We start from the raw sequence: 17,780 nt of genomic DNA on the forward strand, positions 1-17,780 counted from the left end.
CAATATTTTTAACTACTTTTTTTATTATAAAAATACTGTACAGAGGGGTTACAGTTACATGAGTAAGGTAATGAGTACATTTCCTCTCAAGCATTGTTACCTCTTCCTTTGTTTTTCCCCTACCATCCTTTCCTCCCACCTCTACAACTACACTCTCCAAGCTCCCCCCCAAGACTCAATATTTTCATGTTAAGTGGTGTGTGCTAATTTGGGAGGGTTTTTTGTTGTTGTTGTTTTGTTTTTTGCTAAGTGGTTTTTGAGCAGGGAGCTTTTAGCCAGATTTTCAAGTTTCACATCTGATTACCAGCTCAGCTCTTGGCTTTTGATCAGCCTAAAATAGGGACAGGATTTTAGAATGGATGGTAGTCAGGATTTAAAGCATTCAAAAGTTTGTAATTCCCATGTTATATGTCATTCAGTTTGTATTTGTTCTCCTCTAGATTGTGGATTTCTTAAAGAAGAAACGTGATTTTGTAGACCTTATTATAAAGCACATAGGAACGTCTGCTATCATGGATTTGTTGCTCAGACTCCTGACATGTATTGAGCCTCCACAACCCAGGCAAGAAGTGCTGAATGTAAGTAGAAATCTGACCTGCTGTTGACTGGGGTTGGAGGTGACAAAACTCCTGTGTGCTGGGGACCATGTGGGATTATGGTTGGTTCCAGGGAGTTGTCTGGGGCACTTGGAGATAGGGTGAGAGCTTCCCCAATGCAGGAAAAGATTCCAGTTTTGTAGGACTGCCTATAGGATGTTGAGAATGGTTCTTTGTCCTATGCAGGTTGGTTTTTATGGGGTGGCAAGGTAGACTGGATTGAGCGGGGTCTACGACATGAGAATGGAAGGTTGGAATCTCTAAGTCTTCATCTGCATGTACATACCTCTGAATGTCAAAACAGAGTTGTACCTACAGGAGTGTAAGGACAATGGGAGTTTGTGGGAAAAGGCAGAGTTTAAAATTTAGGCAGATGGTAATTTCAGAATTGATAGAGTGAGGCTAGGAGCAAGGAACCTGTTTTTTTTCCTGGGTTGTCATTGATGTCTTCCCTTCTTTTCTTCTCCACCCTCCTCTGTCTTCTGAAACCATTCCCTAGTCCATTTTATCTCTAATACTCACCCTAGACCTTAAAACTTCCTTAGTTTGGTGCTGGGAGTGTGGCTTAGTAGAAGAGTGCTTACCTGGCATACATGAAGCCCTGGGTTTGGTTCCTCAGTACTGCATAAACAGAAAAAGCCAGAAGTGGCACGATGGCTCAAGCGGTAGAGCTCTAGTCTTGAGAGCAAAAGAAGCTCAGGGGCAGTGCCCAGGCCCTGAGGTCAAGCCCCAGGACCCGCAAAACAAAAGTTGCCTTAGTTGGATGTTGTGGTGTACACCTGTAATCCCAGAACTCTACAGACAGGCAGTAGAAAGTGAAGTAAGATTGTAGATCAAGGTCAGTCTAGGATACATAGCAATAGTTTGTCTCAGAAAAACAAGATAGATAAAACCTCAATTCATTGAAAATGAGTTTTGTTGAAAATTTTAATTTTAAAGACCCAAAGGACCAAAAGATACAGGAAAGAACTATGAGAGGAAGAGCTTTTGGTTATTGTATAGTGTACCAAGCACACTATAGAGGTGGGCAGGCGTGCATTTGTGGCATGGGATTAAGGCTGTCAAGATGACCCAGGCATTTCTGTGTGCCTGGCAGGTGTCCTGTGACTTACCTATGGCAGAACTAAATTGGGATACTAAGTTCCTTTTAGATGTCCGTGGATCTGGATCTTTGCTTACAAGAGGTTCAAGATTCTTGGAAAGACAAGAGGACAGAGGAGGAATGTCACTGTAATGATTGAGTTAGTGTTAGGGGGAAGTTGGTTTATTTCTTCGGTCACTTCTGAGGTGAATTTTAGTGTCCCTTTCCAAGTAAATGTGCTTTGGAAGGGATGGGGAGCAGAGAAGGAAGACTTGTAAAGGCACAAGTTGGAGGAAGGTTATTTGAAATCTTTAGCAGTCTTACTTGATTTGAAGGCTAGTCCAGAACTGGGCTTAGAACATAGTGCTTGTGAATACTGTGGGCAAGGCAGTTTCTTAGCTTCTCCCGTGGTATCAGGAGCTCCCTTCCTTATGCATGGGCATTTATCATCTGTCTGCTCAAAGTGTGACCCCGTCATTTGCGGGTTTTTTAAAAACATCTTTAAAGGACTTATTGAATCAAATTCCACATTTAAGAATTCTGGGGCTGGAAAGGTGGCTCAGTGGTAGAGCGCTAGCCTTGAGCTGACGAGCTGAGGGACAGCACCCAGGCCCAGAGTTCAGGCCCCATGACCAGACCAAAAAAAAAAAAAAGAACTCTGGGATATTTGAAAATATATAAAGTTGGTCCATTCCCTTTGTGATATCTACTTGGTAATTTTTATTTGCACATTTTCCTTTTAATTATTTCCCTTAAAAAGGCAGACCACCTTGGGGGTCTTGCCTTTAGCAAGTTGATTTTCCCCTCCTCCTCCCCTCAATCTTTTTTGATGTTTGTTTTGTTTTGGAGGGGTACTTAATTTTGTTACTGTTTTTTTTTTTTTTTTTTAATGTTCCTGGGACTTGAACTCAAGGCCTGGGCGTTGTCCCTGAGCCTGTTTTTGCTCAAGGCTAGTACTCTACCCTCTTGAGCCACAGCACCACTTCTGGCTTATTGGAGAGAAGAGTCTCACAGACTTTTCTGCCCAGGTTGGCTTCGAACCATGATCCTCAGATCTCAGCCTCCTGAGTAGCTAGAATTACAGATGTGAGTCACTGGCACTTGACTTTCACTTAATTTTTTTAATACTATTTTATTATTATTAAGGTATTACACAAATGGGTTACCATTTCTCATGACTCAGGTAATGAGTGCATTTCTTTTTTTGGACAAGGTCACTCATTCCTTCACTTTCCCCTCATCTCACCTTCCCTTCCCTGCCAATGATTTACATGGTTCATATTCCACATACTGAACAGCATGATTTTTTTTTTTAATGGTTCAAACTCAGGGCCTCACACTTGTTAGTCTTGTGCTAACATTTGAGCCATGCTTTCCAGCCTTTTTGCTGGAAGTAGCGTCTCAAGGACTTTTCTTTCCTTGTTCAAACCGCGATCCTCTAAATCTCATTCTCCTAAATAGAAGGGCATGATCCATAGGCATCAAGCATGGGGTTGTACATTTTTGTTTCTATTTTAGTCAGCTATTTATGGGTTGAAAGTTCTTTGCAGAACTAATATTAAGCCAGCTGGTTTTTTCCTTATTATCCGTCTTTTTTGTCGGTCATAGGGCTTGACCCTCAGGGCCTGGGCGCTGACCTTGAGAGGTTTTGCTCAAAGCTAGCACACTACTATTTTGAGCCACAGCGCCACTTACCATTTTGTGGTGATTCATTGGAGATAAGCGTCTCACAGACTTTCCTGCCTGAGCTAGATTTGAACTGTGATCCTCAGATCTCAGCCTCCTGAGTAGCTGGGATTACAGGAGTAAGACACCGGCGCCCAGCTTCCCTATCGTGTTTTTATTCACCCTGTTTCAACAAAGGTTAAAAAAAGATTGCTGTGGTCATGACAGTAGCTCTTTATATAGTTGTAAAATCTAAGTGTCTTTTTTTATTCATCCTGTGTTTGATAGACCTAGAGGGTTTTGTTTTTGTTTTTGTTTTTGTTTTTCTGTGCCAGCCCTGGGTCTTGAACTTAGGGCCTGAGTGCTGTCCCTGAGCTTCTTTTGTTCAAGGCTGGTGCTCTACCACTTGAGCCTCAGGTCCACTTCAGGCTTTGTTTTGGTTGTTTATTGGAGCTAAGAGTCTGCATAGGCTGGCTTTAAACCACAATCTTCAGATCTCAGCTTCCTGATTAACTAGGATTATAGGCGTGAGCCAGTGGTGCCAGATCAGAGGCTTGATTCTTAAGTACAGCTCTTAATTCTTTTGAGCTCAGATGGCATTCTCTTAGAGAAAAGGGGGGCCTTCTGCCCTCCTTACAGCCCCACCCCCGGAAGCCATAGTATAGACTCTTTCCAGGTCTGACTACCTGGGAGTTTCCTCATGGCTAAGGAACTGAATAAGTAGAATTTTGGTGTGTGGGCACTGGAATTTGGGGAGTTGTTGATTCTCTTAGTCACTGATAATATATTCATTGGTGTTTTCCTTGGGGGACTTTCAATTTTCTGTAGTGTTCAAAGTCCAGAGAAACCTGTAACATTCTACTTAAGTGTGATGGATATTTCCAAGTATGTTAATCTTCATTGGGGCTTGAACAAGAGCCACTCATTACTATGATTACTTCTACAATGTGTTTTACAGTGGTTAAATGAGGAGAAAATTATCCAGAGGCTTGTGGAAATAGTTCATCCATCGCAAGAAGAAGATGTAAGTTCTCTTGTATGATTCTAAGTTGGATTTTATTTTATTTTTTATTGTGAAGATACTGTACAGAGGGGTTACAATTACATGGGCAAGATAATGTGTACATTTCTTATCAAGCATTGTAGCCTCCTCCTTTGTTTCGCCTTCCCATCCCTTCCCATCTTCCCCCCAACCCCTGGATTTTCTTTTAACTTTTTATTTGGGCACAGAACGTACCTGAACAGATATAGAGGTGCTAAGAGAAAACTACTGTTCTTCAGTTGGTAGTTTCTCAAACAATACTACATTTTCCTTACACCCAGATTTCTAGAAATGTGAGGTGGCAGGACAGCAGTATCTCCTTCCCAGAGCCAGTATTTCACGCTGAGCCTACCTTTGTCACAGATTTTCTCTGTACACAGTTGTATTTCTTTTACATATGTATCTTTATTACATGTGAAGTGGCCACATCTGCATAAGCTTTGTGGGCAGCACAACAGGCTCCTGGTCACCACAAAGCCCCTGTGGTGACTTAGCTGTTGTCCTTCTTGGTCCTCACCTTTAGGAATGGTGGTATTGAAGCTTGAGTTTATATATTGAGCCCTGTGCTGAGAGGCATTATTTGTCTCTCAGTCTGTAGTTGTTACCACTTCAGGTATCAAGTCAAGCCACTTGAGATTTCCAGTAGCTAACTATTATTGACAAACGTTGCCGTACTACATACTTAGGCCTCATGTCCATAAATGAGTTGATTTAAGGGTGTCAGAGTGTGACTATTGTTGGGCTTAAGTGCCTCCCCTTATGCTTCTAGATTGAAGTTTAAGTTGGATAGCAGGTACCAGGTTTGAGCAGGACAAGGAAGAGGATAGCTAGCAATGTTCATTCTTCAAAAATGTATTTTTTGTGGGGAGGATTTAACCCCTTCTACTCTGTCTACTCTTTTCAAAAACTTAGTGCCTAGAGTAAAATCTAAAGCCGATTTTCAAAGGAGGCCATCACTTCCTCATTGCTCCGTTTGAGACAGAGCAGGAAGTGTTCCCTTGTAACATCTGCTATTGTTGCCAGAGTTGGTGCTCTTCCTATGAGTGCTATGGGAGAAGCCTGGTCTAGAAGGAGCTCCCAAGCTTCTTGGATGCCTAGCCTTCTTGCTGTAGTTCCAATAGCACTGTTTCCCTATGTGTGGCCAGTGCAGGCTTTGGAGAGCCATCCCTAAGTGGAGCCTGCCCCATGTACAGGGAGTAATTTCTGTGAACAAGGCTCATTCTCGATTAGGTTTGTATTATTCAGAACTTGATTGCTATCAAGATAGCATACCTGTCTTTAAAAAGACACCCACACACTACACACACATGTGTGCACACACACAAGCTAATACTCACTGAGGCAGTATTAAAGTTGGTAGGTGTGGGTTCCTGCTACTGGAGTAGAATTGTGTCTTTATTAGGAACACTTTGCACTCTGTTCCACATTAACACAATATAGTGTGTCAGAGGTGAGGCTTTGGGGATTCCACTCCACCAGACTATACTATATTTCTGACTCATTGCATCTCCACACACAGCTGTGTGTTGGAGCTTTGATCTCATCTTTACAACTGTGCTGTATGTAGTACAGAGTTGTCATATGCAGCCCTTGGTCTGACAGAGTGGGAGGCTCATGCCTCTCTTTGACTCACTTGTTCCCTGATGACCATGGACAGTGTTAACTTGTATCATTTCTTAGCAATCCCCCATGCACTTTGCATTATGAGGTTAACTTCTAACAAGTGTTACTCTAAAATTGTTCCTTTTTCCTTTAGCGACATTCAAATGCTTCACAGTCACTTTGTGAAATTGTTCGCCTGAGCAGAGACCAGATGTTACAAGTTCAGAACAGTACAGAACCAGACCCCCTGCTTGCCACTCTAGAAAAGTATGTTTAAAATCAGTTCTTTCTTTCATTGATGCTGTTTGGTGTGTTGCATTGTAACTGACTGGTAAGTTCCATGTTGGTGTGGGCATTGTGTCCTGGAACACTGTGGGTGGCTAGGGGTCAAAGGCAGAGACCTGCTGCTCACAGGATTTGTGACTCATAGTGGGCACTGAAGGGGAAGAGGGTGAGCAAGTGACTTGTACATTGGACTTTGAACTTCTCAGATATTCACAAAATAGGATTTTACAGAGCTATTCTAAGATTTGATAGTCACATCCCAAACTGGTCCCCACCTCCAAGGGGCGATGACCTATGAATTGGATCCATTTGAGCTGGCAAGTGCTTCAGATCTTCTGGGTTTGCTGTATCTTTGCAGCTGAACAGTTACCCTATGTTGAGGGGATGGGCTCAGGTGGGCTACTTTTCTCCCAGAGTCGCACATTTCCAGGTTGAGTGTTCACTGTCAACATGGCATATGTTGTGCCTCCATCTGAATAGCTATTTATTTTAATATAGAAACCCCCGACATTCCCTCACGTTGGGTAAGGTTTGGAAGGAGACCATGTGGGTGTCACTACGCACAAACAGCAGTCTTGCTTCAGTAAGATTTTCTTTTTTTATGATTTTTTTTTTCCTACTTGAGCCCTCCTATATATACTGAGGCTCTTTTGCTTATTTTGGCTTACTACCTGTAATTTCCTTTGTTGAACCACTGCCGTATGTGATTTCCTGCAAATTAAAGATTTCCTGCAAACTACTATGTAGTTTGGCTACAAGAGATTACCAGCTGCTAAAGTAACATTTTATCTTCCATTTCAGTAATTCTTGGTGGTATAGCATAAACAAGATTCCTCACATGTGAATACCAGTTATGATATTAATTAGGTTGAACTTTGTAGAAAAACTACCATTTAATTGGATTAAAAATATAGAATATCAGCAATATCATGTGGCTTTTACTGCAGTGGATACATAATAAAAAGCTATATTTATCTTCAAAGCTTGAAATTCAGAATGTGTCAAATTAGGTGATGTATACTCTGGGTGTTGGTTGGTGGCCATTGCAGAATCAGACCTACATAACAGTATAAAAACTCTTGAGTTCTTCATGCCACCAAAGTGCTCCATCCAGCGAGCCCCCAGGGGACATGTATATATATACACTCGCTCCTAAAGGTGAAGCCATAAGTCCCCTTCTGAAATGAAGATAAGAATATGCTCATTGATGTCATTAAACATTAGAGTACATTTCTTCTAATAAATACATGGGTCATCAATACCTTGATGCCATGACGTACAGAATTACTCTGTTGAATTTAGCAATGGGGAGGACTTCATCATAATAGTGAAACGGTCCTTTCAAGAATGAGGTTCAAGCCCTTATGTCTCTTGCCAGTGTCTGCTGATAAAGCGAATACGGTGACAGTTTTCAATGATTTTAGAAGACTTTATTAACCATAGTTACAACTTTACATATTTGATCAATATATAGTCATATGTAATGCCTGTATAATTAGTCCACAGATTGGGCAATACTGTATACACAAGCACCACCTATGTAAAACTAAGTGTAAGTTAGTACCAAAGGAAGACTTTGCAGTGAACTGAGTTCATGGAGTAGTGGAGTCTAGTAGTGGTAAGTAGTTTTAGGATTCGATACTCTTATCTTCTTTTCTGGATACTAAGGAGCTCAGAACCTGTTAGGTTTTATTCCGTTTGAGCCCATTTTACAGAAGTGAGTCTTCCCCATAGCCACACAGAGAAAAGAAAAACCAGAATGAGCTATTGTCCCAAAGACATGAACAAAGAATGTAGATGGAACCTGGGTACCGGTGACTCACAGCTGTAAATCCTGTAAATTCAGGAGGCTGAGATCTGAGGATCTTCAAGGCCTGCCTGGTCAGAGAAGTTCTCAAGACTCCACATCTTTACAATCACAAAAAGCTGGGCTGGAGATATGGCTTAAGTGGTAGCACACTAGCCATGCCAGTAGGTGGAGCTAGTGTGAAGTCCTGAGTTCAAACCTTGGTACTGGCATATACAAATGGCTTCAATTCATAAGTAGCTTGTATCACCAGTTTATTGCTGCTCATCTAATATCTCCTGGGCTTTTTTTAATTGTTGTTTTAGTAGAAAAGTGAATATTTTATCCAACCTGATGGGCTCTACTTGATTGGAGACCATGTCTGTGTTTGATAATAGGGTTGTATTTAAATAAGACTCAGAATATGACCCAGTTACTGTGCTGTTGAATGCTGGTCAGGTTTTGCTGTTTAGTATCTCATTTTTCTCCTTGAGGGGGAGCAGGGAGCCTTTCAGATGGCTGACTTCCAATTTCACTTATCCATGAAATGACTCAAGGGAGTTCACTGTTGGTTAAGGAGATTATAGACTCATACAGGACCTCCTGGGGGAGGTAGATAAGTTACTGCTGGAAAAGTGTCCATTTCCCAGCTCTCAGTTTCACCCTACTGCTTATTCCATAGACATTTTGGCTAGAGGTCTCACATGAAATTTAAGTGCTGGTTCTTTTAACTTGTCTTTTTAGTCTGTTTTAGATCTTTAGACACCATGCTAGTGCCTCCACACTGGTATATTATAGCTTCTATTTTGCCTTTGTGAACACTTCCCTCTGCGGGAGTGAAAGGGTCTAAGTCTTTATCAACCTCAGCTTTCACCATGGCCAAACCTTGGACTGCGAGCCCCAGTTGTTACGCTGAAAGGATGTAAGTTAGGAAGGAACATGTGTTATCTGAGCAGTCTTTTTTGTTTGTTTGTTTCCCTAGGCAAGAAATTATAGAGCAGCTTCTATCAAATATTTTCCACAAGGAGAAAAATGAATCTGCCATTGTCAGTGCAATCCAGATTTTACTGACTTTACTTGAGACTCGGAGACCAACGTAAGCTTTCATTTTATCTTAAAAATCCATATGGTTTTCCTTTCAGACCTAACAGTTAAGTATGTAAATACCCAAATTTCTGAACCTAGTGGTACTCAATTATTCTGCTATTTATGCTTCAAACCTCTTCCAGTTCTTTCTCTGGCCTAAAAATGTCAGGTGGTACTGTAAGGCTTATGTGGATAGTTCGAGAAAGCATGCATTTAAAAAAATTTTTTTTTTTTTTTTTTTTGGTCCGGTCGTGGTGCCTGAACTCTGGGCCTGGGTGCTGTCCTTCAGCTCTTCAGCTCAAGGCTAGCACTCTACCACTTGAGCCACAGCGCCACTTCCAGGTTTTTTCTTTTTGCTTATGTGGTACTAAGGAATCGAACCCAGGGCCTCAGGCATGCAAGGCAAGCGCTCTACCACTGAGCCACCTTCCCAGCCCTTAAAAATTTTTTAAAATTAGATTCAAATTTTAGCTTTATTTTCATAAAATGTCTGAATCTCAAGAATAAAGGGTGGAGGTCATTTTGTTTTGTTTCTTCTTTCGCCCTCTTCTTCCTTCTTCCTCTTCTTTTTTCGGGGGGGCATTGTCCCTGAGATTCTGTATTCAACCATGTGAACCACAGCTCCTTTTATTTTATTTTATTTTTTTTTGTCTTTTCTTTTTTGGTACTGGGGATGGAACCCAGGACATTGCACTTGCTAGGCAAGCGCTTTGCCACTGAGCTACATCCCAGCCCCCACAGCTCCTTTTAAAACCCTGCCCAAGCTGGCTTTAAACCATGATACTCAGCACATGATTTCAAGGTGTGCTTTTTAATTTGAACTTCATAACTCCAGTTTGACGCTTTCCTTCTGAGGGTAGTGTAAATAGGTGAATTGAGTTTTGTACTGGCCACATGTAAATGTGAGACTTTATTTGAAAAATAAAAGCAAAAGGAGTATGGAACATGGCTCAAGTGATAGTGAACCCACCTGGCAAGAACAAGGCCCTGAGTTCAAACCCCGATAACACACACAAAGAAGTAATAAAAGGCTTTGCTGTACCCTATACTTCGAATGTATTTTCCAGTATGTATGAGTATTTTGCTCTTTGAGTACATATATTGGATGAAGTTCCTTTGAGTCACCATGTGAATGAGGTTTCTATCCATTGTGAATTCTCTGGTGCTGAATAAGGAACAAGATTTGCTAAAAAGGAGTTGCTACATTTTTGGCATTTGTAGGGCTTTTCTCCAGTACAAACTCTTTGTATTGAGCAAGAAAGGTTTAAGCAAATGTGAGGGTGTGTGTCACATTCTGTGCATCTACAAGGGTGTTTCTCCAGTATGAATTCTCTGGTGTTGAGAATGTAATATAATGTAATAATAATCCAGTATAGACCATCTGACTTTAAGATGTAAAGAACAGTTGGTTTTGTATATCCTTCATGTTTGTAAGATTTCTCACCAGTATGAATCTTCTGACATTGAGGACTCAACTTTGAGTAAATAGTCTGCCACATTATTTACCTTTACAAAGTTTCTCTCCCATATGAATTCTCTGATGTTGGTGGAGATATGCAGAGCATTTAACAGCTTTGCTTTGCGTTTGTAGGGCTTCTCTCCGGTGTGAATTCGCCTGTTGGTGAAGATGGGAAGAACAGTGAAAGGCTTTGCCACATGCTTAGCAATTGTACGGCTTCTTTCCCGTGTGAATTCTCTGATATTGATTCTAGTCTCCTTTTATCCATTCTCTCTGCAGACAGAAATGTTGATGTAGCCATTGTATAACTACATAATGATTAAGTATGTGCCTACATAGTGGATATGGAACGTGACAGATGATTATTCAAATATTGTAATGACTTAGATTACCTTACTTTGTTTCCAGATTTGAAGGCCATATAGAGATCTGCCCACCAGGCATGAGTCATTCAGCTTGTTCGGTTAACAAGAGTGTTCTAGAAGCCATTAGAGGAAGACTTGGATCTTTTCATGAACTCCTACTTGAGCCACCCAAGGTAAGGAGCTGTCCGAAGCCTGTTGGCTAGCAGGCGTTTGATTGGTATTGTATGTGTATTTAAACAGGGGAGTCTTGGAGTAACAGAACTGGCTATGATCAATATGTGCCAGTGTGTTCAGAGGTTCACCCTTGTCTTTGATAGTTTTTAATTAGTTGCTTTTTGTTGCTGCTGTTGTTGCTGTTAGGTTTTTTGTTTTGTTTTTGGAACTCGTTTGGGGCTTTGAATTCAGGGCCTCTCAATTTGACTCATAACAGGCAGCCTCCCACTTGAGCCATGCCTCCTTTTCTAATTCCTTTTTGCCTGATTGGAGATGAGTCTCTCCGTTTTTTGTGACCAGGCTAGCTTTGAATCACAATTCTTTGATCTCATCTTTCTGAGTAGCTAGCATTAACAGGTGTGAGCCACCAGTGCTTAGGTTGAGCTAGATTTTTATTGGCTTTTATCTGTACATATTGTCAAAATAAATGAATGAGGCTAAATTAGAGTTAATCAAAAAACCAGCTTAGGAAACTCAAACTTTTGTTTTTCTTAAACTTTTTCTTATAAGTTCTTTTGCACTGATATGCCAGGAAAATAAGCTGCTTTTTGTAGCTTGGTTTGGGGTGTGTATGTGTGGTACTAGAGTTTAAAGTCAGGACCTCCCACCTGTTAGGCAGGTGTTCTTCTTCTGGAGCCATTCCTCCATCCCTTTCTTTCTTTCTCTCTCTCTCTCTCTCTCTCTCTCTCTCTCTCTCTCTCTCTCTTTTTTTTTAAATTTTTTTCCAGTCCTGGTGCTTGAACATGGCCTGATCACTGTCCCTGAGCTTCTCTTGCTCAAAGGTAGCGCTCTACCACTTGAGCCACAGCGCCACTTCCAGCTTTTTCTGTTTATGTGGTGTACTGGGGAATCAAACCCAGGGCTTCATGTATGCTAGGCAAGCAGTCTACCACTAAGCCACATCCCCAGCTGTTTCTCCCATGTTTTGGAGATAGGGTCTCACTTTTTGCTTAGGCCTGTATATACTTGGGCAGTGATCTTCTATACTTCTGCATTTCTACAATTCACCACCTTCTTCTGTTGAGATGGAGTCTCCTGAACTCTTCTTTGCCCAAGCTGGCCTAGAACTGACATCTTGATCTCAGCCTCCTGTGAGACTGGTACATACTGCTGCAAACTGAGCTGTTGGTTGAGGATAGTGTCTGGCTGTTGGTTGAGGCGGTATCTGGCTGTTGGTTGAGGTGGTTGCTTGGCTGACTTGGGCCCTGTGAGCTATCATGTCCAGCTTTTTCCTTCATTTTTTTGTTTTGTTTTGTCTTGTCTTTTTTTGGTACTGGGATTTGAACTTTGGGCCCTCTTCCATTTGTTTTTGCTTTAAATACTTTCCAGATAGAGTCTCGTGTCTTTCCTTAGGATGGCCTGGGCCACAATTTTTTTTTTTTTTTTTTTTTTTTTGGGTCCGGTCATGGGGCCTGAACTCTGGGCCTGGGCGCTGTCCCTCAGCTCTTCAGCTCAAGGCTAGCACTCTACCACTTGAGCCACAGCGCCACTTCCGGCTTTTTTCTTTTTGCTATGTGGTGCTGAGGAATTGAACCCAGGGCCTTGAGCATGCAAGACGAGTGCTCTACCACTGAGCCACCTTCCCAGCCCATGGGCCACAATTTTTTACTTCTTCACCTAGCTAGGTTGACAGATGTGTACCACTACATCCCCTCCCTCCTTCCCTCCCTTTTTTAAGTCAGCTGTGGGGTTTGAACTCAGAGAATGTACACTGTCCTCGAGCTCTTTTGCTCAAGGCTAGTACTCTACCACTTTGAGCCACAGCTCCACTTCTGGTTTTCTGATGGTTAAGATAAGAGTCTCAAATTTTCCCCCAGACTGGCTTTGAACTGTTCCTCAGATCTCAGCCTCCTAAGTAGCTAGGATTACAGGTGTGACCCACCAACACCCAGCTCCCATTTCTCTTTTTAGATCTTTATGGTAAAGTTAATCTCTCAGGGTCTGATCTTTGCAATTTCGCTTTCTCATTGAGAAGGAATAGATTGAAGTTTTAGTTACATGATTCTGGGTGATGTTTTTCAGTGGAGGGGTCTGCACAATAGAACTGTGCACAGGGTTTAGCAGTGTATGAACGGTGCCCCCCATCCTCCACACTGTCTCATGATACAGGGATTCAGATGAGCAGAAGGCGGGCTCAGGTGGAAGAGTCTGTCTGTGAGAATTTTCCTTCTCCCTATGCGCTGTAGGGATGGAAATGCAGTATGCTACTTCTTGCTTTTATATTAGACATACTATTTGGAGCATGCCCGTGTCTAGGTTATCAAAGCTTTCACCTTCTTCTTCTTCTTCTTCTTTTTTTTTTTTTTTTGTGCTAGTTCTGGGGCCTGAACTCAAGGCTGAGTCACTGTCCATGAGTTTCTTTTGCTCGAGGTTATTACTCTACCACTTGAGCCACAGCTCTACTGGCTTTTTCTTTCTTTTTTTTAAAGTGGTTAATTGGAGATAAATGTCCCACAGACTTTCCTGTCTGGGCTGGCTTCAAACCATGTTCCTCAGACCTTTATCCTCTTGAGTAGCTAGGATTACAAGTGTGAGCCACCAGTGCCTAGTTCCCACAGAACTTAGTAGGAAGTAAAACTTGGATCTCAAGAGAAGGGGAACCGGAAAGTATGTGAGGCTGGTGTAGATGAACCTTCAGGAAGAGCAACCCAACAAGTATGTTGTAATGTGTTTCTCTTTCCTATCAGACTGCTGAAATCTGCAATGTTCTGCTTCTGTCTTTTGTGATTTCAAATGATAGAAAGTTTCCTGGCTGGGCCTGTGGCTCACTCCTATAATCCTAGCTACTTAAGAGGCTGAGATCTGAAGATCATGGTTCAAAGCCAGCCAGGGCAGGAAAGTTCATGAAACTCTTATCTCCAATAAACCACCAAAAAAACAAAAGTGGTACTGTGGCTCAAAGTGGTAGAGCACTTGCCTTGAGCTAAAGAGCTGAGGGACAACGCCTAGGCCCAGAGTTCAAGCCTCATGACCAACCAAAAAGATAGATAGATAGATAGATAGATAGATAGATAGATAGATAGATAGATAGATAGATAGATAGATAGATAGATAGATAGATAGTTTCTTGTCAGACAGGGATGGGTTTATGCTATGTTATGGGATGTGATGGAGAGGCACATGAATTTGGCAATGACAAAGGACAGCTTCCTAGAACCATTTGTACTTCCATTTCATTTCTTAGGCCTCTAGTCAGAATTTAAGCTGAAGTAGGGTTTCTGTTTATTTTTATTTACCTCTGCCCCCGCCTGCTCATGGATTTGAGCAGCCTTTTGCTTTCCTAGGGCAGTTGGGAGTCTGCTTCAGTTGTGGGTGTGCTCCACGGTTGTTTCATCATCTCTTCATGCCCGCCGCGGCAGCGTTGTAGCTGGGTGGCTAGTTCTGTGTCTCAACACTCACACCTTTTACTCATGTGCTCATTTAACTGAATTCAACTGGAATGCCTTTTCTTCCTCAGAAAAGTGTGATGAAGACAACATGGGGTGTACTAGATCCTCCTGTCGGGAACACCCGGTTGAATGTGATTCGGTTGATAGCCAGCCTGCTTCAAACCAACACCAGCAGTATAAACGGGGACCTGATGGAGCTGAACAGCATTGGAGTTATACTGGTGAGATTTTCCTCTTTGGATATTTAATTTGCCTCTGATATTTCATGAATGTGTAGCACAATCTTGCAAATTTGCAGTAGGTGTAAATGACTTTCTTAGTCTGAGCACACTTTCTAGTGCTGTCATCCTAGCCAAGCTTAGGAATGGTTCAGTGTACTGAGAAATGAGCCGATGCTTGTCCTGAGCAAGTCCTTCACTGTTGCTATCCTGGCATGATAATAGCCATGAGCTCAGTCTGACCTGACTGCCCACTACTGCTCTCTATGTGTGATAGAGTGGTGCAGGCGTTGGATGATCTCCAGCACTAATGCCTGTTGGTGGCAGACCCAAGTTCAAATTCTGACAGTAGTGGGAAAAGTATTTCCTCTTTACAACTCTGCAGCACCCAGCCACAAAGATTGGGAGTTAGGTAATGAATAGCAGGAAAGCGGAAAGGACTGGGACACAACCAAATGGGTCCAGATGCTGCCTACCACTGTCTATGGCTTCATCTGTTACATGTCACTTTGTTGTATGACCTTCCCTGAGCCTTCTGCACTCAGGGGTTTGTCAAAATGAGCGAGGCCTGAGTGAGGCTTAGCTTTAGCCTCCTTTAGATCCTTTTTTTTTTTTTTTTTTTTTTTTTGGTCGGTCGTGGGGCTTGAACTCTGGGCCTGGGCGCTGTCCCTCAGCTCTTCAGCTCAAGGCGAGCGCACTACTACTTGAGCTACCGCGCCACTTCCGGTTTTCTGGTGGTTTATTGGAGATAGGAGTCTCACGGTCTTTCCTGCCAGGGCTGGCTTTGAACCACGATCCTCAGATCTCAGCCTCCTGAGTAGCTAGGATTACAGGCGTGAGCCGCCAGCGCCTGGCTAGATCCTATTTTTCTTCTTTCAAACTCACTTGGTTTATGGTTTAAATATTGAAAGAAAAGTTTATCGGAAGCCTATTTGTGAGGAAAAGGTAAATTTTCCTATATCTAGAAGTATATAATGAAAATTAATGAATATTTACTCAACTTAGTATTTGCATTAGTTTGAAAACAAAGATTTTTTCCTTTCTCTAAGAAACTTAATTGTCTTTTAAATGGTTCTTATTGGTTTCTATTAGAGTCTGCAAATTCTGGCATGTTGAATGAAGAGGTACCATATGTTCTTTCAAAGATTCAAATATGAAGTGGTGTTTCAAACTGTTTCATATTTTATTTATTTTTTGCCAGTCCTGAGGCTTGAACTCAGGGCCTACGCACTGTCCCTGAGCTTCTCTTACTCAAGGCTAGTGCTTTACCACTTGAACCACAGCTCCACTTCTGGTCTTTTCTGTTTATGTGGTACTCAGGAATCAAACCAAGGGCTTCATGCATGCTAAGCAAGCACTCAACCACTAAGCCACATTCCCAGCCACTATTTCATATTTTAAATTGCGTGTGTGTGTGCCTGTGCATGTGCACATACACACACATCTGCATGCCAGGGCTTGAACTCAGGGTCTGGGCTCTCTCAGCTTTTTTGTTCATCATTGGCACTCTCCCACTTGAGTCACACCTCTGCTTCCTAAATAAACACTTTACCTGCTTTGATAGTTGTGTTGAGCTGAGAACAAATGGTTTTTACTTTTAAGTCACCATTTTGGGAAAGCATGAAAATGACTTGAACATGGAAGTACTGAGCAGAGCAATGACTTCTTCTTTTATAGGACATGTTCTTCAAGTATACGTGGAATAATTTTTTGCATACACAAGTGGAAATATGTATTGCACTGATTCTTGCTAGTCCTTTTGAGAACACAGAAAATGCTACAATTAGTGACCAGGATTCCGCTGGTGACAACTTCTTGTTGAAACACGTGAGCTTATTTGTCTTGTTTTTCTCATTCCTGCTTACAGTGAAGATTAGACTTCAGGGTCCTAATATTTAACTATTATGTAGATTCATTGTGTTTTGAACCAATGATTCTAGAAATCGAACCCCAGACAAAAAACTGAAATGTTACTACAAAAAAAAAAAAAAAGTAGGGAAAATGCCTGGAAAGGCCTGCTTCTTTTGGTAAAATTGTTTGAAAATGTGTATAACTTGTGGAGCCTAAAGAAACATCAGATATTTACCAGAGATGATTTTAACAGTTCTATAGCATGTTAGAATTTAATTTCTGATGCTGAGTGCGCGACTGAAAGTTTGAAGCGATGGTCTTTCCTCAGTGTGAAGTCTCTGTTTTTGAGATGGGGAATGTCTCTGTATAGCTGTCCCTGGCTGCCCTGCAGCCGTCATTCTGTGCATCCACTGGGATTAACAGTGGGTGCCACCACACCTGAATTGGGGTCTCTTTTCAGTAAAAATCTGTTTTGTGGAAAAACGATGATTTCACCAAGTCAGTGGTTAGAAATTAAGCTTTTACCGAGTTTTTTAATCTTTATTCTGCTCTAATTTTGTTGCCTTAGGTGAGTTGAGTGCCCAGTAGATGGTCTGCAAGGCTCAAATCCTGACTGCAGTCTCTGTGGTGTCTCTGTACCTACATACTGCTCAGACATTTGCCCAGGACTACCCTGTTGAACTAGAGCTCTGTTGCACTTGAAAGTCTGATGCTTTGACATTTTCGTAAATGTTAACTGATACATTTTTTTCTTACTCAGCTTTTTCAAAAATGTCAATTAATAGAACGAATACTTGAAGCCTGGGAAATGAATGAGAAGAAACAGTAAGTCATTTTTGACAAAAATTGAGTTTGATGTCTTGGTTCTTTGTCAACAGGCAGAGCAGTTTGTCTGAATGTGAAGAGGGATTGTAGTTGGAAGGATTTGGCTTTGAATGGGGAAAAGGAAGAACTAAGTTTCTCATTCAGAGTGGTCTTATGTCAAGTGCAAGTTCACTGCTGTTCTTTTCTTGGCCAGGTTAAGAATTTCCCACCAGTGGTATTTCTTAAGATCAGCTGGGTCTTCATTTGAGAAATATCATTGGCAGATAATTATCTCTGACTAAAACCTGATATATTTTAGGAAGTCAGCAAGATTCTCA

At 41.7% G+C, this 17,780-nt stretch overlaps 1 protein-coding gene across 13 annotated transcripts in view; it reads left to right on the forward strand.

The window, feature by feature from the left end:
* Nucleotides 1–17,780, forward strand: part of Ppp6r3 (protein phosphatase 6 regulatory subunit 3) — a 115,433-nt gene that overhangs the window by 57,868 nt on the left and 39,785 nt on the right. For all 13 annotated transcript variants that reach the window (XM_070009454.1, XM_070009456.1, XM_070009457.1 and 10 more), the window contains exons 5-12: nucleotides 441–578; nucleotides 4,301–4,366; nucleotides 6,141–6,253; nucleotides 9,040–9,153; nucleotides 11,011–11,140; nucleotides 14,638–14,790; nucleotides 16,465–16,614; nucleotides 17,399–17,463. In XM_070009454.1, the coding sequence (XP_069865555.1) occupies nucleotides 441–578; nucleotides 4,301–4,366; nucleotides 6,141–6,253; nucleotides 9,040–9,153; nucleotides 11,011–11,140; nucleotides 14,638–14,790; nucleotides 16,465–16,614; nucleotides 17,399–17,463 (929 nt within the window). The remainder of the gene's footprint in view (nucleotides 1–440; nucleotides 579–4,300; nucleotides 4,367–6,140; nucleotides 6,254–9,039; nucleotides 9,154–11,010; nucleotides 11,141–14,637; nucleotides 14,791–16,464; nucleotides 16,615–17,398; nucleotides 17,464–17,780) is intronic.

The sequence above is a fragment of the Dipodomys merriami genome, unplaced genomic scaffold (assembly GCF_024711535.1).
Source record: "Dipodomys merriami isolate MVZ:Mamm:240054 unplaced genomic scaffold, mDipMer1.0.p SCAF_78, whole genome shotgun sequence".
Lineage (NCBI taxonomy): Eukaryota > Metazoa > Chordata > Mammalia > Rodentia > Heteromyidae > Dipodomys > Dipodomys merriami.